This window comes from Dysidea avara, chromosome 10 (genome assembly GCF_963678975.1).
Source record: "Dysidea avara chromosome 10, odDysAvar1.4, whole genome shotgun sequence".
NCBI classification, from domain to species: domain Eukaryota; kingdom Metazoa; phylum Porifera; class Demospongiae; order Dictyoceratida; family Dysideidae; genus Dysidea; species Dysidea avara.
Window position 1 is genome coordinate 1,841,059 of NC_089281.1, and position 27,951 is coordinate 1,869,009.

General features: G+C 37.8%; 1 protein-coding gene across 7 annotated transcripts; it reads right to left on the reverse strand.

Annotated features, from left to right (window-relative positions):
* Positions 1-2,749: 2,749 nt before the first annotated feature.
* LOC136236278 (AT-rich interactive domain-containing protein 4A-like) lies at positions 2,750-27,812 on the reverse strand. 7 transcript variants are annotated; one of them, XM_066026413.1, is made up of 13 exons: positions 27,510-27,812; positions 26,163-26,396; positions 24,396-24,738; positions 22,308-22,369; positions 21,744-21,896; positions 19,967-20,195; positions 13,891-13,929; positions 13,715-13,843; positions 13,011-13,167; positions 12,676-12,852; positions 7,556-12,474; positions 4,504-4,588; positions 2,750-3,430 (listed from the first exon to the last, which is right to left on the reverse strand). In XM_066026413.1, the coding sequence occupies exons 1-9, from the start codon at positions 27,555-27,557 to the stop codon at positions 13,157-13,159; spliced, it is 1,248 nt and encodes a 415-aa protein (XP_065882485.1). In that variant the 5' UTR covers positions 27,558-27,812; the 3' UTR covers positions 2,750-3,430; positions 4,504-4,588; positions 7,556-12,474; positions 12,676-12,852; positions 13,011-13,156. The 7 variants fall into 7 exon arrangements, with proteins under 7 accessions (XP_065882485.1, XP_065882484.1, XP_065882483.1 ...); XM_066026412.1 differs by having other exon boundaries at positions 7,556-7,707; positions 13,709-13,843; XM_066026411.1 differs by having other exon boundaries at positions 7,556-7,773; positions 13,709-13,843.
* Positions 27,813-27,951: the final 139 nt, after the last annotated feature.

Here is a 27,951-nt window from a genome sequence, read left to right on the forward strand (position 1 = left end):
GATTACACAATAATGGTCATAGGTTGCAGTTGACATATGGTCTTATATGGTTAGCAGTACTTAGCATTATTGTAAGTACTTAAATTTTCACAATGTACATGCTAGTTTTTTCATTACCAAAAATTTTCCTCTGAATTGAGATGATCACACATGGAGGAAGACACCTTATTAAAGGTACCATACTGAGTATCACTCAGCAGTCAGACAAATAGACATACAAAAAGAACAGCATTGTGTACTATCTATACAATTTAAGATTTACCATATAAAGTTATATGCATCCTATGATTTTTATGTGTGCAGCATGTTGTGATGTGTGCAATAAAATTATCCACATGCTGGAAGAACCAAATGAGGGAATACTACAAAATTTTCTACTTAGCTACTCTATTGCAAGAAATTTATGCATTTCTATTGAATGAAGCCTCACTGTCTAACATGAAAAAGGAAAGACTTATTAACTAGACTATGTCACTATATAGGAGTATATAAACAAAGGCTATACCCATACAACTGAGTTGTCAGTTGTGTGTGGCTTATGCTTCCCAAACAAACACTGTAACATTATGAAGTACATATTTTTGTTACAACTGTCAACACTTGAGGTTGTAATAAAAGGAATACCCACTTGAGGTGGGTAATCTCCTTAGTGATATAGCCCATACATTCCAATGATCTGTGTATGTCTAACACAGATCATTGGAATGTATGGGCTATATCACTAAGGGGATTACCCACCTCAAGTCCAGGTGTTGACAGTTGTAACAAAAATATGTACTTCATAATGTTACAGTATTTGTTTGGGAAGCATAAGCCACACACAACTGACAACTCAGTTGTATGGGTATAGCCTTTGTTTATATACTCCTACATAGTGACATAGTCTAGTTAATAAGTCTTACCTTTTTCATTATTATTATTTATTATTATTATGTATAATTGATCAGGCCTTCAAAGGCCTGCGGCCTAGCCTGGCAAGTTAGCTTGCTTTGGCATCTACAAGCCCATTAAATAATAATAAATAATAACATGCAGGGTAACTTGAGTAGAATTCTAGGAAAACGAGAACGGAAACGACCAACGGAAAATGCCTGATGAAGGTTATCATGCCAATATACGGGTTAGATTTTACAGCATGATGCTTCTTTGTAACATTGCTGGACCCTCCGTACTGTTGCACTAAAACGATCGAAACTCTCTAATAGAGCAGTCACCATCCATCAAAATACTCTAATAGAGCAGTCACAGAATGTTTACAAACCATGTATCTCACCAGTATTGAAAGCTTGTGAATCATTGTACTATATAGCTGGCAACCCTCAGCCTCTTCATTGGAGTCACCTCAGCCTGACACATACTGTATCTATCACATACCTAACTTTTATCTTGACAAGGTTGCAGCCATACACCTTCTCACATCTTTATGTAAACACTGTCAATTAATTAGAATACTTTGTAAATCTCTTCCTTCTTAATTGTTGAATCTTTTGTATGGCTTCAAGTATAGTTTTTTCAGTTTTTAAAATAGTGTTGATGATATAGCTAATGTGTGTCATATGAGACCAGCAATGTACGTCTTGGAACTGACAAGCAAGTCAACAGCATACCTTATCATACATAACTCTTATCGGGAAGCTGCATGTAAGTGCATAGCCTATATAGACACTGTCTTCAGTCTATATAATTAGAATACTTCACAAGCTTCTTCAAGCATGTTTCAGTGTTGAATCTTTTAAAATGTTTATAGTTTTAAAGGAACAGTTAACAGTCAGTGTTGATGACTTAGCTAGTCTACATACCTAATCTTTGCCAGCCATAGTTGCTCCATCATTCACAGGTTTAAAGGTCCGCATAGTTTACAAAACATTCTTGACTGTTCTAGTAGAGTATTTTAATGCACGGTGACTGCTCTATATTAGAGAGTTTCGATCGCTTTAGCGGAACAGTGCGAAAGGGTCCAAAAGAAGCATCATGCTGTAAAATCTAACCCGTATATTGACATGATAGCCTTCATCAGGCATTTTCCGTTGGTCGTTTCCGTTCCCGCTTTCCTAGAATCCTACTTACCCAAACATGCAGGTAGCTACATATGTACTTCATCACATGATACTTTTATACTTAGTACTTTTGGGCATAGTATAACAATGTGCAAAAGGTATTTGTAAATGTTCTACAGGACATTGGAAACAGCTGAAATTGAAAACTGAAAAACAAAACTTGGTTAAAATTTTATATTAACAGGTACCTCTTGACAAAGACCACCTCATTATAGTAGTTATGTCAAGTAGGTCCAACAAATATATGGCTAAGGTGTATTCATAATGTAATAAATTATCAATCAATCAATCAATCAATCAGCGAGTGCTTTAAATGACAGCAGCAGGGTAAAAGGATATACTATCTTATCATGCTAAGACCTAAAGTCCAGTGGTCGTGTCACAAATGAAAATGCATGGATAATTTACTCTACTGATACTGGATTTGATAATGGATTCTCATGAATTGTGCATGATTTAGGAGTTACATAGTTTCAAAATCAAAATTAATGATCTTGGACTTTATGTCTTGGTAATAGTTAGACACTCGTAATGTAATAGATGTCTTTGAAGATTTAAAAACCTGAGGTGACGTCAATTTATATTGTAATTACATATTAATAATATCTATATTATCTACAATAATATACAATTATTATTTTAGATATTAGATATTACATTAATTATAAATTACAATATAAACTATAAATAAATTATTTATAAACAATTTATTTATTTTAATATATAAAATTGATTATAATTATTATCATCCTCAATTTTGCTATTCAGCTGTTCAATCGATCCATATACAGATGGATGGCATGTATGCCATTGCCTTCCACCTGTCACATTTCACCTGTGAAGAGAAAACAAGAACAACCAACTTGTAAGCATATAACTACTGCTAAATCCAACACTCACATTATGCTGACAGACCTAATCACAATAGGACATGCAAACTTTACTTTTTTTTGCTCATAATTTGCATTTAGTGACACTTAAAATCAGCTTAATTGTCACTGAATCCTGTTACATATACAATTGGTTAAATATACCATTCGTTAGTAAATCATAACTTAGCTACATAGTCTAACTTGTAATCTTCCTAGAGACATGCATGCACTTGGGTAACACGTCTTGACACAGCAACATTTTTTTTGCTGAGCAGGTGACATAATTGTTTATAATTACTGAACCATTAGTGAATGTCATTAGACCTTACCTGCTAAATAATCACATTCATAACCAAACAAAGATCAACGTTGTGTCTACTGAACATCTTCTCCATCAAAGACAGCACGAATTAGGAGAATGCACTTGCACAAGCTGAAAACCACAACATGTACAGTTGTTTGTGAGTGGAGTAGGTGGCACTGGAAAATCACTCTATCACTCTATTATTAAACAAATCACTCTATTATTAATTTCTTAATACCCTAACAAGGAAAGTTGCCTCTATATACTTATCTATCTCAGTTATGCTCTTGAGTAGAATAATGAAACTGTTCTGTGTAAAGATAGATTGATCAGCGACCATAGCAAGTATGTAAACTTAACCCCATAATTATCATGATGTTAACTATCCAGTTATTGTGTACAGGTGTGTACTTGCAGATCATCCACATGATTATCACATGCTTATAAACAGGTTATGACACAATTACAGTAGTATAGTTTTGTTTTTCGAATACATGAAGTTACTGAACTTTATCCTTGTATATACATATGAATCACACACCTACTAACATGAATAGACAGTGTTTAAGGAATCAGTTGGATTGAGTTGTCTACATGTGGATAGTTGTAGTATGTAATAGTTACTAGAGGGTATGGGGTGTTGTTTATAGTTATCATGTCATGTTCACTGTACTATACTAGTACTAGTATATTCATTCATTTGGTTTATGGGATACTGTTAACAATATGTGACTATAGTTGACTGATCTGACATTGTAGGCATAAGCCATAGCAAATATTTAGTTAATCAGGAGCCTAAAAGCACAGCAGAAACATGTTGTGTGTTAAATTTGTATATTGCAGTTCCCTATGTCAGTTTGCATTCACTGTTAATCACAAAGTGCTTTGATATAGGGTTGTGAGGCTTCCATAATTTAGTATGAAAAATTCAGGCACACAAACATGTTTACAACATAATACAAACCATTGAGAGTGAACACATGTCACCTCACTTATATTACTGGTTGGGCTGGTGAATACAAACTGACCTCAGTTGATGAGTTGTAAGTCATTTGAATTGTAACTAATTCTGTTATGTGACAATTGAGATGCATAACAATTGAAATGTTAAAAATCAATTAAAATGGTAGAATTACTACAATGCCAAATAGCCAATAGATAACATACACAAACAATATAGTGTCCATATGAACAGGTAATAGTTTATATTTCTTGTACAAACAACAGACATATTATAGTAAACAAAACAAAAACACAAAATAAAACTAACCATTCGTGTTCAGTAGGCATATTCAGTTTCCATAGTAACAGCTTCTACTGACATTCTACCACAGGAGAATGATTGTTACGCATGGCTGGAGTGAGAGATGTGACATTGTGCTATGACATATTAGTAGCTACTGAAACAGTGAGACCTTGTTTAACAACCACCTCTCTAACAAAACCATCTTGGTATAGTGCCCCCTCTAGTAGGTCACAAAAAATAGCTAAGGTGCCTCTATAATAAGACCAGTGGTGACCAAGTCAGAGGCGGATCCAGACTTTTAAAAAGGGGAGTTCTACTTTGGAATTGCAACTTCAGCCTAACTGTAAGTTGAAGACAAAAAAGAAAAAAAAAAGTTGACTCTCACCATAGATTCCCTCACCAACTACATTTCCTTATTTATAACTGTATACATAGCTTGCTACACTGCTCCTCAAAAGACTACTGTGACTGCTCTATTAGAGTATCTCAAGTAAGAGAGGCTCTTTCAAAAGGGGAGTTCCATGGAACCCTTTGAACCCCGCCTGGATCCGCCCCTGCAAGTATAGGTACCATAGTTAAGGTGCAGTTCTTAACTCTTACAGTCCACAAGGCCAGTATGTATGTGCCTATTAATGAATACCCTTATAATATTATCTGAAACATTCATTTGAAACATTCATTTGTAATTATCAAGTGGGTGTAATGTGGTGTCTCATTGGTAGTGAACAAAGGTCCTAGATTATCAGGTTTCACGGTACACATACCATTGTATTGTCTGTCAAAGATTGAGTTGGCTACTGACGCACAACAATCAAGGAATGATCCAGTAAATAGATGTATAGAGATGTGTTGTTACTAGACTATGTACGTTCTATTAGGGTGTCTGAATGCTACGCAATGTATGAAATATATCCATTACATGTCCACCCATACTAGTGAACATGTAGTGCCCTCATGTGTCTGAGCAACATTGCTCCTAGATAAGTAAATTATATTGGATAACAGCAGCCCAATTCAGCCATTTATTTTAATACAGAATAATGTTCAAATACTTAATAGAACATACACTTAATCTAATAGAACACACATTTCTTCATACAAATGGGTGATGTACAGAGGGACCTCAGTTACCCACAACCCCAGGGACCACCACCTAGTAATGTTCATGCAACTGAATAAAATATCCCTTGTAACTTTGAAGACTATTGCTATAAAGTGAAGATTTCAAAACTTTGACAGCATACACTGAACTATTCTAATAGAACAATCAATTTAGTATTGAAATTTTTACTTAACGTGTCATTTGTGTACATAGTGACCTAATTAACAATAAACAGACAATTCATGAGGTATACTTATTAAAGTCGTGATATTGCTTAAGCCTGAATTTGGTAGAACTTTAATCAACAGTGAGTATTCTAATGATACTAGTGAAATAAGTTAAGGAATTCTTATAAAAGGAAAATAGTAGAAAAAATACAAAACAATAGATACTTTTAAAATAAGTCAATTCAGGGAATACTCTCAAAAGTGTGTATGTGAGTATATTTCAAAATTTGTAGTGGAAAACATGTCAATAGTTGACTGGTTTAAGCAGGTGACCTTATTACACAGTGACCTTATTAAACAGGTGGCTACATTAGACAGGTCATTTTGTATACAAATGACACATTTGGGGATTATCAAGTTGGCTGGCTTTTAGATAGGTGACCTTATTACACAGTAATCTTAGTGAATTGATGGTTGCTTTAGACATTACTGCATAAATTTTTCACTTGGGGAATTAAAGTATTGTTTAGATGATCAGTTGCTATATTTGATATGTAGTAACATCACTTAGTGGTATTCACTTTACAAAATTCATTTATCTCATGACCTTATACAATAAGTATTATAATAACTGAAACTCAAAAGGCATAACAAACAGGTGACATAACAAACCATACAATAACACTTAGTTACCATAATATAATAACACTTAGTTACACTTAGTCACAACCACATTAATGTTATACCAACAGTCTTGCTGATATTGCATGCAAATTTTTGTAAGGGTAAACACCATCCAGCATGACATAACCATGGCAGGTTACAAGTAGAAGGAAATAATGTCCAAGTATATCTGCAACCTCTCTTGTTTCACTACCTTTTTCCATTCCTTTTTTATTCTTTGATTCCTAAAATGTCTAATTTTCATTTTCCTTCTACTTTTCTGTTTACTTTTCCCAACACAATTATGACAAAAGAACCAGTGCAAACTGCATCAAAAGAAAGAATGGTGCCAGGCATGCCATAAAATTAATTTTGAATCTGAATGCCTGCCCCCAGCAATCAATTACTGAAAAGTGTAGTAGCCATTATGTTCCGCCCGTTACACATGATACAAATGAAGAACAATACAAGAAGTGTCTCTGCAATCACCACTAAAAATACAGGCAATAAACTTAATATTTATCTAGTAAGAAACCACCCTGTGTATATAATTCCATTAAATTAGTTTATATCCAAATTGTGCGTTTACTATGACCACTTTAGACAGGTTAACCTTATGAAATCAGAGTGACAAATGTGTAGTTACCGTATCAATGCAATTTTCACTAGGAAAAGAGAAGTTTAAGATTCGAATATTGACGGTACAGCCAGTATCAGCACGCAGATTATCATAGTTAGGTACCACTGTATATTAGGGATCATGGAGTTTTGGGCTTTCTTGCCCTTCAGAAACAGCCTCATTTTCCCTTCAAAACAGCTTGGTGGTATTGGTTAAGCATAACCAAGCCCATAAGTTTCTTCATAAACGCTTCCAACAAGTTTCCATGGAATGAATTTTGTACTAATTGACTATTCAGCCAAGCATAACTCGACAATGCATAACGCTATGTATACGGGCTAGATTTTGTTGCTTTGTCCCAAGATGTGCAACAGCATTATGTACAATACACGCATCATGGACTTACCTTTGTCCTCCTATATGTACCAGTTCTTTTCACTGACAATGCAAGGTGTCAATTCGCAGTATCACAATATGGCTTCTCTGTGTATGTGACAACAACTAATTTCACAATTATGTTATTACCTTCTTTTTCTCTCTGTTTTGCTCCTCTTCTCTTTATGTCCAGGTAAGCGACCCCAGCCTTCAGTTAAGCATATACCTCTTCCGTATGGCTCCAATTTTTTCAATCAGTAATTATGCTATCCTCCCAGCACTGTCCATCTCTGGCAACTTGACTGAGATAACATCAACACAGCAAGATCATGTCTAGACTACCGCACAGGGTGTGGTGTTTTGAATTGCTGTAACGATTTGGAGAGCAAATTGCTAAAGAAATAGTGTCCTGATTATCAAGGCGTCCTGATTTTGCAGGTTAGTAGTTATAGGGATCTTAACTAAGTATCTGGACTATGTAGGTGTTCTGAATAACAAGCCCAGCTGCATACTATAATGGAGAAATCAAGTCAGTGACATAGGGAAGCCTATATGCCTGCAGTTACCAATGGGCCAAACCTTATTGTGGACAGATGCAAGTTGACAATGTTTAACTAGAGGCTAATGGCCTACAAGAGTCTAGATGGATTAAACTTCTTTGTAAATGGATAACTGATGATACATTAATACTAGTTCTTGTATATATTAGCCTTATATTTAATGACTTCGCTTGCTAAGCAATATTTTCTTGCCTCCTCTCATATATAGTCAAACTTTGCTCCAACTTCCATTTCTATGCAGAAGAAACACACTTGGAACATAGTTGGGAGGCAGAAGATCAGTAATTTCCCCACCCCAAGGTAAAGTTTTCACTGTAAAAATCCACGTGTGTTCTGTAGGCTCCCCCTATTGCACTCATTCCCTTGTCAGAGTCTGGTGGAAATTTATACCAATGAATTCCGTTTCATGAAGCCATGCCTATGCCACTCAAAAATAAGACTAATTAGATAACAAAACATGTAATTACTCTTGACAATTATACAAATCATGTCCCTTGCATAGTAAACAAAAAATACAATTAAGAATGCTAAGTTTGATTAGGCATTAGGTCATGTCCCTTGCATACTCTAAGGATCAAAGAAACAAAAAGTGGTAAAGGAGGTCTGAAGGTATAATAGTGGAAATCTAACCCATGGCCATGGGTACTATATAGTTGCAAATATTCAGCAAAATTTCATATTGTACTAGTAGGTTTTAGCCAAAGGTTTCAGCCATGATGACAATAACCCGGCTCTCAGAAAATGAAATGCTTGAAACTAAACAGCTTGATCAGTTTTGCCTTAGGGTCCAGATTTGGTTTCTCTTCACTCACATTTAGGTAGAAACCAAGGGATGTGGGTAGATGCCAGTGATGAACATTCTGAATTCACAGTGGGTCGACCCTCTTGAGTTACCCATACTGTGACAGCTAGGGTACAAGCACCATTGTCTTGTTCACAGGGAGTCTCCATCCAGCATAGTATAAGCTATAGTTAGGGTCTCTGGAAAAACAGCCAGTTTTTTTTTTCCAGTAATAATTATGCACCTATAAAAGTTTTTCCCCATGCACTACCCCATATTTAGGCTCCAGGTGTGCATGGGGGTTTAGGCAATTCTTGAAACAAAGGCTGAGATATTCTAATGGAGGGATTAGACCTACAATTTTGCCCCAGTGTAGGGGAATTAGACTTAGAATTTGGTCAAATTTCCTCCTTGCATGCCCACATGGGGGTAGGTGGGGCAAAACCTTGATAGGTGCATTATTTATACAGGGAAAACAGCAGCCAAAAGAGGCTGTTCTTCAGCTGTGCCCTGTGACATTATCATACAATAAAGTACAACACGCACACACAGAATACTCCCATAGTTACAACAAAACTGAGAACAAAACAAAACTGCAGCTAGCCAGTAGGTAGCTGAAACAAACTGAGAAATTACAAAGCACAAAATAACGAATTGTCTAACATTCGCCGGTCCTCGCTGCCCACTGCCTCGCTTCCAAAATCGAGAGTCACCGCTGGGTCAATTATCAGTTCTCAGTATATAATCACAATCATAATCATAACCACTAGCATTTGCTAGAACATTCTGCTATCAGATTACGGAATCGCTACAGTGACGCAATTCCTACACAGTAATCCGTTCAACGGGTATAGTCCCTCGCGCATGCATTTGCGCATAAAAGCGGCGGGCAAAATGTCGAAGCTAATACAGAAAATTGCATTGTCTTTGCAACAACCGGCCATGCGCGGTTTGAGCATGCGCGTGTTTTGAATAATAAAACGCGCGCAATACCGTGTATGGTATCGAAGCCGTTCAATTCCGCGTCAGTTAAATCATTGCATAACCGGAATTATACACACTTTTACAGCAAGTATAGCTACCAGGAATGGTAGGATCATCACTAGTTAGCAAATACCAAAACCCTGTATTGCACAAATTTTATTATTCAAATACGCGCATGCTCAAACCGCGCATGGCCGGTAGTTGCAAAGACAATGCAATTTCCTGTACGTTCAGCTACAAGAAGCTCTTTAATGAAATGCTACAGTAAAGGAGAAGACAAAGCATCGAATGACTCCTACAGCTCAAGCAGCTTCGTACGAAAGTTTCGAACTTGCAGGATCTTGCCTCGATACGTCTCCTCAAAAATCACCCAGCACACAGCGGCGACATGTGAAAACTACACCCATAACACCAGTGCAAGAGACTATACAAGGAGCAGCGGGACCAGCTGAGTTAGTTATCGGGGTGTCAAAACTCAACCCACCAGGATGATAACGCCGGCCTTGAACTAGTAGCTATTCGCGGACTGACTACCGGCAAGAATATTGCATGGTGCTGTGCTAGTACAACTGTCATCCGGGCCATGCAGTATTCAATCGACAGCATCTCCAGTAGACAACGGAAGAGGATCCAGATGCTGCTACTGTAGCTATGAACTATTTAACAACTATTTCCACTCAGTTTTTTCTACATTTACAGGTTCAACATCATCTGTATCTGACTCACAATCAAGCAGTGTCACTCCTCATGTTCAAGATATTCTGTTTCCTGATTCTGACGTCCTTGACTTACTTATATCTCTTGACGAAACCAAAGCTTGTGGCATTGACAGCTTTAGCCCAAAAATCTTCAAACACTGTGCAGGGCCATTACTTCATATAATTTGCCATCTTTTTCACACGAGTATATCATGCAGTTTTATTCCTCTTGACTGGCGCACTCATTGTGTGGTTCCTGTGTACAAATCTGGGGACAAAAGTTCTGTGAGCAACTACAGACCCATCTCACAGTTATGTATTTTATCGAAGGTTCTAGAAAGAATTGTGTATAATAATATAATTAATCGTGTCAGAGAACAATCCACCAAACATCAGTTTGGTTTCCTTCCTAGAAGATCTACGTTACAGCAGCTACTAGTATTTGCAGAAAAAGTCTTTGAACCTAAAAAATGTGAAGTGGATGTAGTATATATGGATTTCAAGAAAGCTTTTGACTCTGTCTCTCACCACCACTTACTTGGCAAATTACAAACCTTTGGAATAACTGGTAAAGCAAGACAGTGGTTTGAAGCATATCTACACAATCGCTATCAATGTGTCAAGATAGGAGATTCGCTGTCAGAATTATGTTATGTACACTCAGGGGTGCCCCAAGGAAGTGTCTTAGGACCTTTGTTATCCGTCATTTTCATTAACAACCTACCCGAATTCATTCAATTTGCAACTCCTTTTATATACGCTGACGACACCAAACTTCTATATGCAATTAGATCTCGTGAAGATACTGCAAAGTTACAAACTGATATCAACAGAGCTTCTAATTGGAGCACCCTGACTGACTTACTTTTCAACGAATCCAAATTTATTCATTTACGTTTCTTCTCGACTACAACAGTCCCCCCTACATACACCATCAATGGAAATCCTATTAAATGTCTAGCACAGCATAAAGATCTTGGAGTAACATTCACATCTGACTTCAGCTGGTCAGCACATTATAACAACATATGTATGAAAGCTTACCAAACCTTAGGACTTATCAGAAGAACATTCCAGGTTAACAGTGCTGAGGCAAAGAAACGTCTATACCTAGCACTAGTCAGATCACAACTATTATATTGTTCACAACTATTGAGGCCTCAACTAATAAGAGGCATTACTGCACTAGAACGCATTCAACGAAGAGCCACTAAATATATCCTTAACGATTACACATCCTCATACAAACTCAGACTGGAACAACTGCATCTCCTGCCTCTCATGTATCACTACGAACTCCAAGATATACTGTTTCTAATTAAATCATTAAAGTCACCCACTGATAATTTTAACATCTACAACTACATCACTTTTGCAAGAGGCAACACCAGATCTGGGATTAACCAAAAACTGAATCATCCAAGGACATCATCAGTAACACAACATCATTTTTACTTAACAGGATAGCCAGACTATACAATTACTTACCAGTCATTGATCTTTCACTATCTACCAACACAATTAAATATCGTTTAACTAACTATTTATGGTCACATTTTACTAATAACTTCAACCCTGAGAGAGCTTGTACATTTCACCTTTTGTGCCCTTGCCACCGCTGCTCTAGAGCGCCAATTTCTACCAATTTTAACAAACTCTAGTTATCTATTGTAATTTTAAGTAACTAATAGTTGTAATTAATTAGTTATTGCATTGTATTGTATGTATGTTTCTCTGGCAGTGGGTATCTATTACCCACTGACCTTTAATGCAGTCTTGAACTGCATTAAAAAGTATTAAAATAAATAAAATAAATAAAAACTCAACCCACCAGGATGATAACGCCGGCCTTGAACTAGTAGCTATTCGCGGACTGACTACCGGCAAGAATATTGCATGGTGCTGTACTAGTACAACTGTCATCCGGGCCATGCAGTATTCAATCGACAGCATCTCCAGTAGACAACGGAAGAGGATCCAGATGCTGCTACTGTAGCTATGAACAATCTCCGCTTTTGTAGCTATATCTGCCCTCGTGACAAAGACCTATCGTGAAGACTTTCTTTTATTTATTGAAATGCTGTATTGTAAAGTTGTTCTCATGTGTGTGTGTGTACGTGTTATCAGTAAAATAGTAAAAAAACAACATTTAACATTCACAGAGCCAACAGTGACCATGCATGATACATTCAATGAATTATTAAATGAACCCAACAATAATTATTGGAATGATGCACACACACTTACCAGCTAGGTCAGCTAGAGCAGGGGATGGATTACTACTACTGGTGTATAGGATTTGACTGGTGAGCTCTTGGGTACAACCAGGTGGTGACTTGGTTAACCTACTGTGTCAGGTGGGTGAGGTTGCTGTACAGGTGATCCAGCCGACTGTGGTGGACAATCCCTACAAACTTGCTTCTTCTAACAGATAGGACAATAAAATTAAAAAAAAAAGAAAACTCAAATGGCATGTTGTCACTGCAACTAGCATTGGGATCTAAATGCTAAGTGTAGCCACTTGATCATGAAAACTTTTGCCTATAAGCATGCTTCATTGTGCATTCTCTGTCCACCCTCACCTTGGCAGTACTACGTAGGTCTAATCCTCTCATTATTACGCATAGTAATCCTGGCTGCTATCCTTTCCTCTGGTACCCACTCATCATAACGAGTATTCCAGCCACTGTAGTGGACGTAGTATTCTCTCATACCTGACTCCATTGTATTATCCATGATCTGATAATGTAATATGATGGGTTAATCAGTGAGTGAGTATATTGTATATGTATGAATAATTTGTACATGAGGAATACACGAAACCTTATAAGGTAACTTCAACTTATTTCTTGGGCCCAAACAATGCTAGTACGAGATATTTATATTCACCTTATCTTGCAAGTCCAGAGATAACACTATGCAAGTTACCTTTTATGGTAATCATATATAGCATTCACATAGCTGCTTACTGGCATGTAGCACAACAATCATTATAGCTATATATAGCTTATATATGACATGTAAATCACTTTTCAGACAGTAAAAATTAATACTTTTATTTTACCGACCTACCGACCCTATAGAGTTTGGCCTGAGAAACAAAAGATTTGGCCTTATGAACTTTTTTCCAGAATGGACTTACTAGGAATTGTGTAACACATTTCATGGACAAATATTTTGTTAATGCATGTACACATGTGTGTGTAGAAAACATTGTCCATGTGTAGTGGGCATGTTTAGGAGCAAGGAGCATATGCGGTACACATGTACAGTAGCTTACACACACTTGCAGAAAACTGTTTCTTCCTCACAGACACTTGTAGTTCATTGTTCAGTTTAGCATGGCTGGTTGGTATATAGCCCATGGCTATGTTGCAGTCCAGTGTGGGAGATGGACACCCTGATGTGACGACTCCTATAGTCATATATGTATTAGGCTGTGTTATGTTGTGTAGTGTGTACCTATAGTGTTCCCATCTTTGTCCAGGATCTCTGAACCACCTGAATATCACACAAAGTATAAAATTTGTTGTAACATCTCATAACATCAGGCTTTTATGAATTTTTAGTCTGCTCAATAAACAGTTTATTGGCTATAGTTACATGAGACTTGACTTGTTAGGTATAGTTTGTGCCCACACATTCAACATTTACACAATTCACCTCGTGATGGAGGACCTTTCTCATGCTTTAATCCAATTCTTCTTTTAGTCGCACCATTTTTCAGTTGATCAATGATCTTTTGGTGACCTGGGAAGGATTGCTTCCTTCTTTGTTTTGCTGAAAAGAGCACCAGTAACTGGCACAATAATAATATCATTGTAGACTAACTAATGCACCAAGCAAGCCCAGCCTCAACTGGTGTGGTATCTTCACTAATTTCTTGTCCATACAGACACAATCCAGCCTCCATTCTCAAACTGTCCCTGGCACCTAAGCCAGCCAGTTGAACATCATCAAATTGTAGAAGTTTATCAGCCAACTCAACTGCCCTGGAGCAGAATGTTGTAAATTCCTTGTTCAGTGATTTCAAATGCTGGTAGAGATGGATGTAATGAAGGACCTTTGTCAGGAATGGTACTGCTGTTGTCATCAGTTGTGAATACAGATTTAAAATGATCATTTAAAACAGTTGCCTTTTCAGTTGAGTCTGTTAAAGCATTGCCATTTTCGGGATGTATTAATGTACCAATGCCATCGCTATCTTGCTTACGGGTTTTCAGGTAGTGCCAAAGAGATTTTCTGTTGTGTGATGATGATACAAGATTTGTCACATATGTTTTGTGCTGGTGTTTAAGTTTAAGGTTTACCTCTTTCTGCAGCAATTTGTATTCGGACCAATCTGTGTCACGGTGATAGCGCCTGGCTGGATTATAAAGTCTTTGCTTCTTTCAGATTAGCCGTTTCAAAGTGTTAGACATCCATGGTAAGTGAGTTCTAGTACTTGATGTTTTGGTAGGAGTGTGGTCTTCAATAATTTGCTGAAGATTCTACAGTCAACCTAATCAGTTACCACTAACTGATCCACTAAAAATGAGCCGTGTTCCTTCCAATGCACTTAAAAAGAGAATCTTCACAAACACTATGGCTGCAATCCAGAAGGTGCTTGCCACGCCCTCTACTTTCTATTTTTGCATTGCGCATTCTATAGCTCATTAAACAACCAACCGAATTGGCTTTATCAACAAGGCAGCGATTGTATTTCGCATTCTTTAGTTAACAAGTTTACAGGTTAGTCTCGTCCTCGCAGACCCATTCTCCGGGGTGGCGCTTATCGATTAGAGATTATAAGCGCCCTTTCAGATGGGGCGCTTATCGGATGGGGCGCTTATAATCTCTAATCGATAAGCGCCACCCGGAGAATGGGTCTGCGAGGACGAGACTATTTACAGGTGGACATTTAACAACTTATCAAGGCATATCTACTGTCAGGGAAAAGGTCACCACTCAAATCAACCCCTACACTCTGCATACCGACGTCATGACAAGGAAAAGACAACAACGGGTCCATGAAGTAGAGAATGCCTCATTTACTCCCTTAGTTTTTACTAGTACTGGTGGAATGGGTGATGCTGCTACTCAGTTTTATAAGAGATTGGCCAACCTTTTGAGTGCAAAGCACAGTCTTTCCTATGGAATAGTGATGGGATGGCTGAGATGTAAATTGAGCTTCTCTTTGTTGAGGTCTGCAATTATGTGCATTCGCGGTGCCAGGTCCAGTTTGCGCTGTCCCATTGCTGAGGCACTGATTGCTGTGCAGGTCGCTGAGGCCCATATGTAAGATAATTTGTTTTTGTTTATTATGTACTGTTTTATCTTAAAAAATTATTACACCTATTGTAAAAAAAAACAAAAAACTAGTTGCGCGTGACCTATCCCCTGAGCACGCTACAATAGACGATTGAATCTATAGGGGAATATATATAACAAACAAAATATTATAGCAAATAGTTTAGTTTAAATCCGCATATCATATTATAGTAAAAGAAATGAAGGTCGCCATGATCTCAGCGAATAGCATTTCCTTTGAATAAAAGAAATGCAGCCGGGTCGCCATGATCTCAGCGAATAGGATTTCCTTTGACTAAACGAAATGCAGGTCGCCAAGATCTCAGCGAATGACAGGCATTTAAGTAGCAAAATACTTAGTAGTTGCAGCAACTGCTGGGATCCCTGCAATTGAAATGCCTTTTGTTTAAATGTGGTGCGAATTCCTGTTATCTTAGCCAAATATATGGGTTTGAATGAAACGTTCTAACTCGACATGTATTCACCGAGTAGCATTTTTGCTTTTAACAAAAGGACTTTTAGGCGAAATGTAATTGTTTAACCGAAACGCCTTAACTATGAAAGTTTTGATATAGTCTAGAATCCGAATCTATAGGAAGCAACTACTGCACCATAATACTATTAAGGCCCCTATTTGGTGATTATTAGTTTCTCATCCAGCCTTCTAATTATTATGATGCGGGCGGGATTACCATTATGCCATTATTTTATATGAACATACTGATGTACAGACGTTGCGTCCAGATCGAGGTCCAGATTGTATTTCTTTCTTACTACAAACATTTCCTTCACCAGCTGTCTAACTGTCGAAAAACAGGCAACTTTTTCGACAGTTAGCTAACTGAAAGCCTGCTTTGATGAAGAACACGATTGCAACTGGGTGGATCCACTGCAGCGATTTGCTAAGGAAAACAACAGCTCTCCTGGTGATATATAGCTAGTGCATTGTAGCGTTCATCAACAAAAAATTATAACGGTTTGGTATCACGTGTCCTTCTGAGCATGCATGCACATGCAGAGTAAATAATGGCTTACCATGCGGTAGCTTAAGAAGGATGCGGGCGGTGGATGAGAAACTAATAATCACTAATAGCAACCAGTTCCCACGCTCTCACCTTGTCTTTCGCCTACAGTCAACCATAATCACAACTACTCAGCTTTCCTGGAATAGTCGCGACTCCAGATACGTACTATTCGCTCACCCCATTTCCGGACTGATATTGGCGCAAACTATTATAAATAGCTATCGTAGTTAAATGGAAGTACCAATTACTTACTTTAAATGCACTTTCAATCGATGAACCAAAGTGATACTAAAGGATCAGAGATATCCTCGACCAGCGTAATAACACAAGAACACGTCGAAGTTCACTCTACTGCTACACAAGATAGCTCAAGAGTGGAGCAAATCCAGCCCGTGAAAGAGACGGAAGAAGGGGCAGCGGGACCAACTAAGCTGGTAATTTGCTCATTTAAAGTATTTCACAGCTCAAGACTAGATCAAAGCATGAGAACTGAAACTGTTAATAGCTATTATGTCCAGCCGATGGAGGAGACAGTGGAAGGGGCAGCGGGACCAGCTGAGCTAGTTACTGGACTATACCCAATACGGTAACGCCTTTACTAGTCCACGACGGATTGATTTGATGATGGCGCCACTTGAGGGAAGATGTGTACCGATCTGTTGCGCAATGGCGTTTCAAGTGTTTCACGGGAACTGTCACGGAAATATCGGTCCGGGTAAAATCGGTCCGGCCGGACTGATTTTGGATACCAAAACTGGTCCGGCCGGACCAAATTTGGTTGACCAAGTTTAGTCCGGCCGGACCAATTTTGGCATCCAAAATTGGTCCGGCCTGACTAAAATTGGTCCGGCCCAAACTTTGTTGGCCACATGCACCCCCTGACCACCTGGACCAATTTTGGTTGGTCCGAGGGTGTACCCGGCATTGTGTGGACAGGTCGGTCCGTGCTAAGTATATTGTGATGGATCACTGCAGCCGACTTAGCCTGGAAACTATAGAAATGAGTAGCGTAGTTTAATTTCCCGAGTTGATTTACGGAAAATGTATATAGTAGCTAGAAACTAAATTCCATGTCATATAGCTATATATGCAGAGGCGTAGGGAGGGTTCAGGAACCCCCTGTAAAATTTAGACTTCTGCAAGCAGGATCTTAACACACCATTTAGTGTGGCAGGACAAAATGAGTGAGTAATATAGTGTAATGGCGCAGCACAACAATTGATAAAACTTACATTCATCTCTCAGGGAAGGATTTACAGAGGTAACATGAGCCCTCTTCAAAACTTGTTAAAAAGATCGATATACTCTAATAGAGCAGTCAGGTTTATACTCTAATAGAGCAGTCAGGTATACTCTAATAGAACATGCATGTAAATATATCCATGTCCATATGAAGTTTTTCAGACATTCTAACATTAAATACAAACTTAGCATGACCTTATACTACTATAGCTTTGGTGTGCAGTGTTTAAAGATATAGAGCTCCAGTAATTTATCACTTGTGTTATGCAAAATAAATTCATACTATACATATTTGTATAGTTATATTGTTTCGATTGTAAGTCATTCCATTTGTATCAGTGGATTCATGGCTCCTATACCACAGTGAGATATAACTATCACTTACAGATTACTATAATTATGTGTCTCTGTGTTAAGCTGTCTGTTTCCACTAGGTAGCTTTATCTAGTACTACCTTCATCCCAGGGGCACTTATATGCATCATAATTAATGTACTTTTGCATAAAATATAGCAATTTGCTGAGTTTTGATTCATTAAAATATTGACAGTCTCTCAGCGGCTGGGGGCTGCGCCCCCAGACCCCTGCTTCTGATAACTCAATGCTGGTGCCGGAACCCCCCTTCAAAAAATCCTGGCTATGCCCCTGATATGCAGCGATGAACAGTCGCAAAATTAATGTTGTTTTAATTTAAAGCAGTGTGGTATGATAAAAGTCCTGCATTCTTCTTCTCCATTTCAATAGCTAGCTGGGAAGTAGAGGTTTTCTTCCGGCATATATCAACTCAAATGCATGGTCAATGCTGGATTCATGGTGGTCAATGTTGCATGCAAAAACACAGGTATCAAAATATTCTTCCCAAGTACATTTTTATATGTTCAACCACTGTTTGAATGTGAAAACTTTTTCTTGTATTATTGATATTAACTACAATTAAATTTTAAAAAAAAATGTTCAATAAACTTCACAAGCATCATCAGCTCTGCAGTGTTTGGTTGAATCTTTCATCCAGCTTGTTTGTGTTGATTATGACAAACAACTATATATAGCAACATGATGGAAATCACCAGCCTATGCTGGATCACTTATACTTGAGGATGGTAGACAATATATAAAATCTATCATTAAAACATGTCTTATCTTCAACTTCTGCATATATAGCTCAGAATTTAATTTGTTAATTCTGACCCTTGGTCAGTTTTTTTTATTAATCTGGGAATACCCATGCACGCATTGTCATAAACAGATACACATATTATTGATGAATGTTATAGGTGACTGCTCTATTAGAGTATCTCGATCTTAAGCACCTCCAATGCGGCTAGCTGATCCTGTGCATGAAATGATCCGTGCCCTTGTTGGATAACCTTTTAAGCACAAATCCATGCAGTGATAATGCCTGCAATGCTCATTATTCGAGATTGATAAATGAGAATAGCTATAGTTAAGTCGGCTGCAGTGTTCCGTCACAAACAATTTATAGCTATGCATCATTGGCTGCATGCGTTAGTGGTCCACCCGGACCCATTTTGGTATACCAATATTGGCCGAGTGGTCAGGAGTGCATGTGGCCAACTAGGTTTGGGCCGGACCAATTTTGGTCAGGTCGGACCAATTTCGGATGCTTAAAATGGTCCGGGCGGACTAAATTTGGTCGACTGAAAATGGTCCGGCCGGACCGATTTTTGCCCCGGACCAAAATTTTCGTTACAGAACAGGACTACTTTTCTACTGTATCAAATGAAAAAGATTCGGATATGGCAGTTGAAGACAATGCCTAATCACTTGTATTTTTATGTCGTCTATATTGTTCTATCCTATCATTGTATTGTGAGACTTTTACTTACCGTATTTCTGCACCGATGTTGACCGTGCACTCTTTGTAAATGTAATGTATTTTATATATTCAATGAATTACTAAATCATATTATTGAAAAGACAGACAGACAGACAGACACACACACACAATTGCTGGACACTTACCAGGTCCCCTGGTAGCTGGGGCAGGGGATGGTTTAGTATTACCCTCCTCTACTGCTGGTGTATTGGGTTTGACTGGTGAGCTCTTGGGTACAGCAGCTGCAGCAGGTGGTGTCTTCTGTGACTTGTTTATCTTACTGTGTTGTTGCTGATCAGGTGGGTGGGGCTGCTGTACAGGCGATGCAGCTGACTGTGGTGGACGACCCCTACGAGTCTTGGGTAACTGCTTTTTCTAACAGATAAAAAAAAATTGGATAAAATTTGTAATAGTGACTGGAAGTTTGGGAAAAGAAACCTGTGAAAATGATAGCTACAAGACAACTAGTCACAAATTTAAAAAAAAAAAAATTTATTATAGGGCCACATATGGGACCCAGTTATAATGAGGTGGTCTTATTAATGAGGATATTAAGTACATCTTAGCTATGTTTGACCTACTTGAAATGATCACTATAATGAGGTCATGAAATACACTTTACCTTAAATATTTTGAGGGGCAATATTTTTGAGGTTGAGCAATGTCACCGAAATTAAAAGTTCAAGCAATCTCAGGAGGTCTAAATATTTCTAGGACAAAATTTTCACTATTGATCCCCAAAGTCTTGAAATCAGTGATAGGTTTCTCCCTTGAAATACTTAGGCTATAAGGTATGTTTGGGACCTACTTGACAAGGTTATGAAGTAACTCTTAGCTATGTTTCCTTGACCTGGTCACTACTACAATGAGGTGGTCCTATTAATGAGATACCTTAATTATGTCTGATATGGGCAATATAATGAGGTGGTCTTATTAGGGACACTAAAATTTCACCATAAAGCCTTTGGTTTGCTGACAACACACACACACATATATGGGAAAAGAATGCCTGCACACTCATACTGTTAACATGTGATCTAACATTTTCAAACATACCACTGCTGCTCAAGGGTATTTTATTCAGTGGCCATTAAATTAAATAGCACACATCAACATGACAATGTAGAAGAGACAAGTACTACCAACACACTGACTGAGCATAGTAACCTCACTAGACAAGACATACATTTAATGGATGGCTAATCAGTAATGGTACTCCTTTTAACAATACACTTCCATAGAGTGTTCCAAAAGGGACTATAGCAGTGAAGTAAGTTAACCCGGCATATTTCCATGCACCACACCTTGACAGTAGCAGTACTTGAGTGGACTTTGAACTTAAACATCAAACATTGAGTTGTGATCGAATAGATGCTGCATCAATTTTTTGAACTATGGTGTTAAACACCGTGGTGTTTAACTAAGTAAATATCAGGAAGTTTGGGTAAAATTGTTATAACTTTTGGGTAGGGTGTAAATAAATTCATTTGAGGTATAACATGTACTAACCTTTGGTAAGGAGCTCAACTATGCCTATGAGACTGATTTACCTATATCAATTAAGTAAATTTATTCACAATAAATACTGGCCTGTCATCCAGTTAGTGAGAAGGATTTGATCAGTATCAACTTGCTAAGCTACAATCAAAAACACACTTCAGATTTTACAAACAAGCAAAATGCTCAGAATCTTTTCAACTATCATTACTTAAATTTAAAAAAATGTCAAAGGGCTAAAATCTTCTATATGACCAAATAAATTAATCCAATGCTCATTGCAGCAAAAATTGTGTCAGATTAGTAAAGATGTTGTACTATCAGGGTGGTGTTACATAGTCTTATTGGTGTAGAAAACACTGTCAGACAATACAGAGGTGTTGGATTAGAGAGGCTTCACCACAATATACAAGTGTCCACCCTCACCTTGGCAGTACTAGGTCTAATCCTCTCATTATTACCCATAGTAATCCTGGCTGCTATCCTTTCCTCTGGTACCCACTCATCATAACGAGTATTCCAGCCACTGTAGTGGACGTAGTATTCTCTCATACCTGACTCCATTGTACTATCCATGATCTGATAATGTAATATGATGGGTTACTAAATGAGTGAGAATGTGTTGTATATGTGTAGATAATTTGTACATGAAGAATACATGACACTCCATGTAGCTGTCGATGAAAATGTTTTCATGCAAATTTCCCTGGTATAATTTTTGAAAATTTGTGTGAAAAATGAAATGGTAAAATTTCATACACACATATGCACACCCACACACACACTACACATCTATGAATATTCTAAAAATTTAGTAAGAATTCTGTTCATGGACAGTTACCATATTGCTAATGCGCGTGCCTATGTACTCCTGCACATAATGTACATCAGTGACAATTGTGTGTAGAGCAGAGTGCAGTGTCTGTGTGTAGTGTACATGTATAGGTGCACATACAGTGTACACATAATATTACAATCTATACAGCTCACCTTAGCTATGTACTGCTTTAGGAACTTTCCTTTACCATACCACACTTGGGCGGCCCTGGCCACTAAAATTACAGTTATATTTTAATATTCTGTCACTGTAATCTGGGGTTTCTGTCAAAACCATGGAAACTCACCTACTGTTATCAACAGTGCATTGCTTATTCTAACAAAACGTATTGAAATCCCATCCAAAAACAGCTTATAGCTGTAAAAAAGTGCGCATCCAAGTAAAGCAGAGTTAACTGCGACAAAAAGTAATGATATCATAATGCGGCCATGTACGAGGTGTGCAAGTTGTAAAATTCATATTAGCTAATCAGATAATACAATGTTATTGTTAAAGTGTTAATGAGAACTATGTGCTGCTAGTTTATAAGTGTGTGAGCATCTTCATAAATGCCACACAAATTTAATTCTCAATAAAGCAATGTGTATAGATTCTCTGATAGCAATAAATAGTTCGAGTTTGGCCGCCTTTCCTGTATACGGCAATACTACAAACAAAGGAAAGGTGGCCAAACTCAAACTATTTATTGCTATCAGAGAATCTATACACATTGCTTTATTGAGAATTAAATGTGTGTGGCATTTATGAAGATGCTCATACACTTATAAACTAGCAGCATCACATAATTCTCATTAACACTTTAACAATAACATTGTATTATCTGATTAGCTAATATGAATTTTACAACTTGCACACCTCGTACATGACCGCATTATGATATCATCACTTTTTGTCGCAGTTAACTCTGCTTTACTTGGACGCGCACTTTTTTACAGCTATAAGCTGTTTTTGGATGGGATAAACAATTCTAGAGTTTGACCTCAGCAGTATTAAACCCATTATTTATGTAGGCATAGAAACTAGCAAATGTTCCTAGGATTTGATTTGTGTGGCTTCTAACCATTCAGGAAACTGAGGTTTATGCTATAAACATTAGTAAACAGTTATGTGTTATTAGTAACAATGACCTTAAATGGCATGATGTAATGATCTAGAAATAGCACAGAAATAAAATAGTAATGTGGTTTAGATAACACAAATTAGGATCTAACCTCTTAATCACATGCACAAATAGCCCACAGCTATAATAACAAGCTAAAATAACAGTTTGTCCCTTTCTAATGATTATTAGACAATGGCATGTCAAGAATGCTTTGATATTTGCAAAGTATGCAGGGTTTTTATTTTAGTAAGACACCTGTAGACAGGTGGAACCTAGTAAGACACCTAGCCACAAACTTCAACCAACAAATTGCATACTTTGTGGGTTCATAACAAAATTCCAGTCACCACAGACCATTGTCTAAATTACTAACACATGCAGTGCTTGGATTCTTCAGTGGATAAACATTCCTTCGGGTTGTTTATCCACTGAAGACTCCTAGCACTGCATGTCTTACCTATACTAAACAAATTATTTATCAGCCTATAACAAAATTTCACTCCTAGGGGGAGTCACTTTTAAAGATTTCTTTATAATATCATCACTGACCATGTTTTGTTGATTCAATGAAGAAAATATTTTTTGCTAATTACTATATTTCTCTAGGAGGCTACTGAAAGCCTGAATAGCAGAATGTTGGTACAACACTGAAACTCAGAGCAGTCTACCCTGTCAACCCTTACACACCATTATGAAGTTATATATTCAGAGCTTTCCCCAAAATAAAGTACAGCGGTAAAACAGATTTGCTACCAACATCAAAGTCAAATTTACGCATTCTTTTTACCACATCAAAAGAGTTTGGAGTAAAGTCAGCACTGCTCTACCGCTTTTTAGGGAAGCCCATGATATAGGTACTATTATGTTGGAGTCGGCCACCACGGAGCTAGCCAATGTGAACTGGTAATGGAATTTCATAAGGTCATTAATATTCTAAAGAAACAGATTCTTCTATCTCTATACATTCAGCACAAGGACAAGCCCATGTGAACTGGTATGCATGACCGATGTACTTTACGATGGTGTAAATTTCAGAACAAAAACAAAGCCATTATTTTTCCAAAATGACAACACATGGCAGTCACTGATTCTCTATTCTATTAACGGACTCCACATCATCACAAACAATTTGTCATACCTGTTAGTAGTGTCCATGGCTTCATCTGATTGGCTGTTATGATCTGGCGGGTCATCAGGAGGACAAGCATTACTGTCTGATTCTGGTTCACCATTTGATGAAGACTTTCCACTACTAATTGACCCAGACTCCTCGTCACCTGACTGATCTGGAGCAGCTGAATCATCTTCTTCACCATTATTGGCTTTCTTGTCATCTCTGCCTCTTTCTTGTTCCGTTGGTGCTCTTCAAATGGGTACAAGTGTTTCTTGTAGGCCATCTTGAGTGAGTAAGAGGCACTGGTGATCTGGTTGGACAAGCCTAACTGGTTATACAGGTATTTCCACTTCATGTCCTGCGTAACCTGTTGAACAACATGATGATGAATTAGCAACATCACTGGTACATAGGTATAGTGAAACCTGTTTTTGGCAAATACTCAAGTGACAGTCGACTTTGTACGCAAATGACACATTTGGCAGGTTGGCCAATTTAAACAGGTGACCTTATTACAGCAGGTTTTATTGTACATTATAGCCGGTCAGATACACAGTACAACCATTTGGCATTGTAATATGTTGGACAACTTGGAACTAGACAGAAGTGACCTGATTATCAAGGTGTCCTGATTTTCCAGGTCAGTTTATGTACTAAGGGATACTTTGGGACCTTAACTAAGTATCTGGATTATGTAGATGGCCTCAAGTGTAATATGGAGGCAACAGTCCATCTATTTCAGATGCTAATAGGAATCAAATTAAGCACCAAAAAGAGTTGTCTTACTAGGCCCATGCACAGACTGTTCTATTGGAATAGTCAACTAATAGCAAACATAAAATACTGTTACAGTGGAACCTGTTAATCTGGACACTTGAAAATAAGGACACATGCATAATCTGGACACTTGGTAATGGTCCCAAAGTATCCTTTAGCACGTAAACTGACCTGGAAAATCAGGACACCTTGATAATCAGGATACCTTGATAATCAGGATACCTTGATAATCAGGATACCTTGATAATCAGGACACCTTGATAATCAGGACACTTTTGGTCATTCCCAAGGTGTCCTTAATACACAGGTTGACTGTATGTAGAACTAAAGTCTGCAGGTACTCAAAAAGACACTCTACTATCAAACTATACGTCAATAGCTTGCAAAGTGACTTATCACAGCTTGAGGAAGAGAAGAACACATTTTCATGGGATGCATAACATGAATATGATTAGTACTAGCAATAGCATGGGTAGCAGTGAAATTTGGGATAAATACCACGAGTGTGAAGCCGAGTGAAATTTACCATTTCCAATACAAGAGTGGTATTTATCCCAAATTTCACTGCTACCCAATTGATACCATACTCACTGCATATGCGCATGCTGTGCATTAGCATTATGTATGCAATGCAATTTGTCACTATGTACTAAACACACGTCAACACTAATTGGTCAACACTAATTGATGCTACTGTCACGCTACATTGTTAACATAAATTCTAGCCAATGAAATTGCAATTACAACTCTTTCATGCTACCAGTGAAATACGATAAATTTCACTGCTACTATTGAGACTTTTGTATGGGCAGTGAAACAGGCATGGTATTACAACACAAATATGATTACAACACAAATTAATATGATTACAAACAGATTAGAAGACATAATGAAACTCATTATCAACATGACAACACAGTGATGTCACACAGATTGGTATTCATGGTTGCTATGTTGATCATGATATCAACAAACCAAAACCACCAGAAGTACAAAGTTTACTAATAATCTCACCCTTTCCATTCCTCCATACTCCTGCACCAAATGATAGAGCCAATATAAATCCAGTGTTTTCTGGCTTAGTACTGGTGGGCGAGTCATCGGTGTTCCTCTATCAAGATGAAACTGCTTCAACTCTGCAATGAATTTCTCTCTCTCCACACTGCTTGGCTCTGGCATATCTTCTGTCTTCACCATTGCAGGAGAGGACTGCTCTACTGGTGCTGTTGAGGTTGAGGCTGCTGATTGCTGTAATGATTGAGAAAGAGCGTCTAACTGGAATACATTATTGTTAAACCACCTTTGAAGGTTGCACCGATACTAGATCGCAATATATCATGGAAATATTTATCACGATAATTGATATTATCATGATATTACATACACATTAGAAAAAATACATGTAATATATTTATGTACAAGTTTTGCTATGGGTTTGCATTGCTGTATCCATCTGATAAACAACCCTTGAGTTATAAGCACTGGACATAACTATACGTTAAATGTAATTTGTTGCATTTGTAAGACAGTTTCATTAATGGTATTGCATTTTGCAAGTGATATATCATGAACTCGATATATCACAATGTGTAAAAATAGCCTAGATACAATTATTGTCTCGTTCTTTTATGGCGATTTCAATGATTTATTGTTACATTGCCCAACCCTAGTACTGCACATAGCAGCTAATATGTTGGGAGGGTTGAGTGTGAGGAAGGAGCAATAAATCTAAATTCATTAATAGATGAACAAAAAAATTGGAAATTTTAAATGGGAATAGGGATTGCTGAAAAAAAAGCCACCAAACAAAAAGGGATTGCTGAAAAAAAAGCCACCAAACAAAAAGGGATTGCTGGGGTGGTAATGTAAACCACAAATCCCTATTTTGACTCACTTCAAAATGACAGAGCATGCAACTAAAGATTTGACAGATAGTGCGTTTACACTAGCAGTTGGGCACGGTATAGCACAGTACAGTACAGCACAGCACGGTATGCTTAATTTTGCTAGTGTAAACGGGTATTGATCCGAGCCAAACCGTTACGCCCAGGGAAAAATATCTTGCAAGGTTTCCAAGATTCTTGCAAGAAAAGGGACATTTTCAGTGCAAGATTCTTGCATGCAAGAATCCTGTGCAAAATTCTTGCAAGAAAAGGGACATTTTCAGTGCAAGATTCTTGCAAGCTTGCAAGATTCTTGCAAGCTTGCAAGATTAGTGAATGTTTCTTGCAAGAACAGTGCAAGAATCTTGCACTGCAAATCTTGCAAGATATTTTTTCCTGGGCGTGCCGCGGGCTCGCCTGGCCCTGCTACTTCAACCGTGCTGGCTCGGTACGGCACGGCACACAAATTGAAACAAACCTTGCTATATCCTTGGCTGCTGTACGTAAATATGATGGCTTCTACCATGGCCAAACGTGAAACAAAGTCCAGTTACCACTGACGTTCGACTTGAAATGAGCTGTCCATCGAGTGGTAGCCGCTGATATTGTCCCCCAAACGGATTGCTGGTAATTTGTACGACAGCAATAGTTCGAAACGAGCTTGAAATCGGCGAGGGCATCTCGTAGGACGATACTTCAGCCATCACGTGCTTATGTATAAACTTGCCCAGCATGGTTATTTCCTTACCAATGTAAACGCGCACTTAAAACGCAGCGTACCGAGCTGGAGCTACTAGTGTAAACACACTAAAAATAGGGATTTGTGGTTTACATTACCACCCCAGCGATCCCTTCTTGTTTGGTGGCTTTTTTCAGCGATCCCTATTCTCATTTTAAAATTTATTCATCTAGTTTGTGTA

What these genes read in the sequence shown, in the direction of transcription:
- LOC136236278 (XM_066026412.1), bottom strand. Translation starts at nt 27,557, where the DNA reads ATGGTAGAAGCCATCATATTTACGTACAGCAGCCAAGGATATAGCAAG. An exon ending in GCAGCCAAGGATATAGCAAG is followed by an intron (nt 26,397 to 27,509) that starts GTTTGTTTCAAT and finishes CAATCATTACAG; the next exon opens with CAATCAGCAGCCTCAACCTC. An exon ending in AGTATGGAGGAATGGAAAGG is followed by an intron (nt 24,739 to 26,162) that starts GTGAGATTATTA and finishes GTTGTTCAACAG; the next exon opens with GTTACGCAGGACATGAAGTG.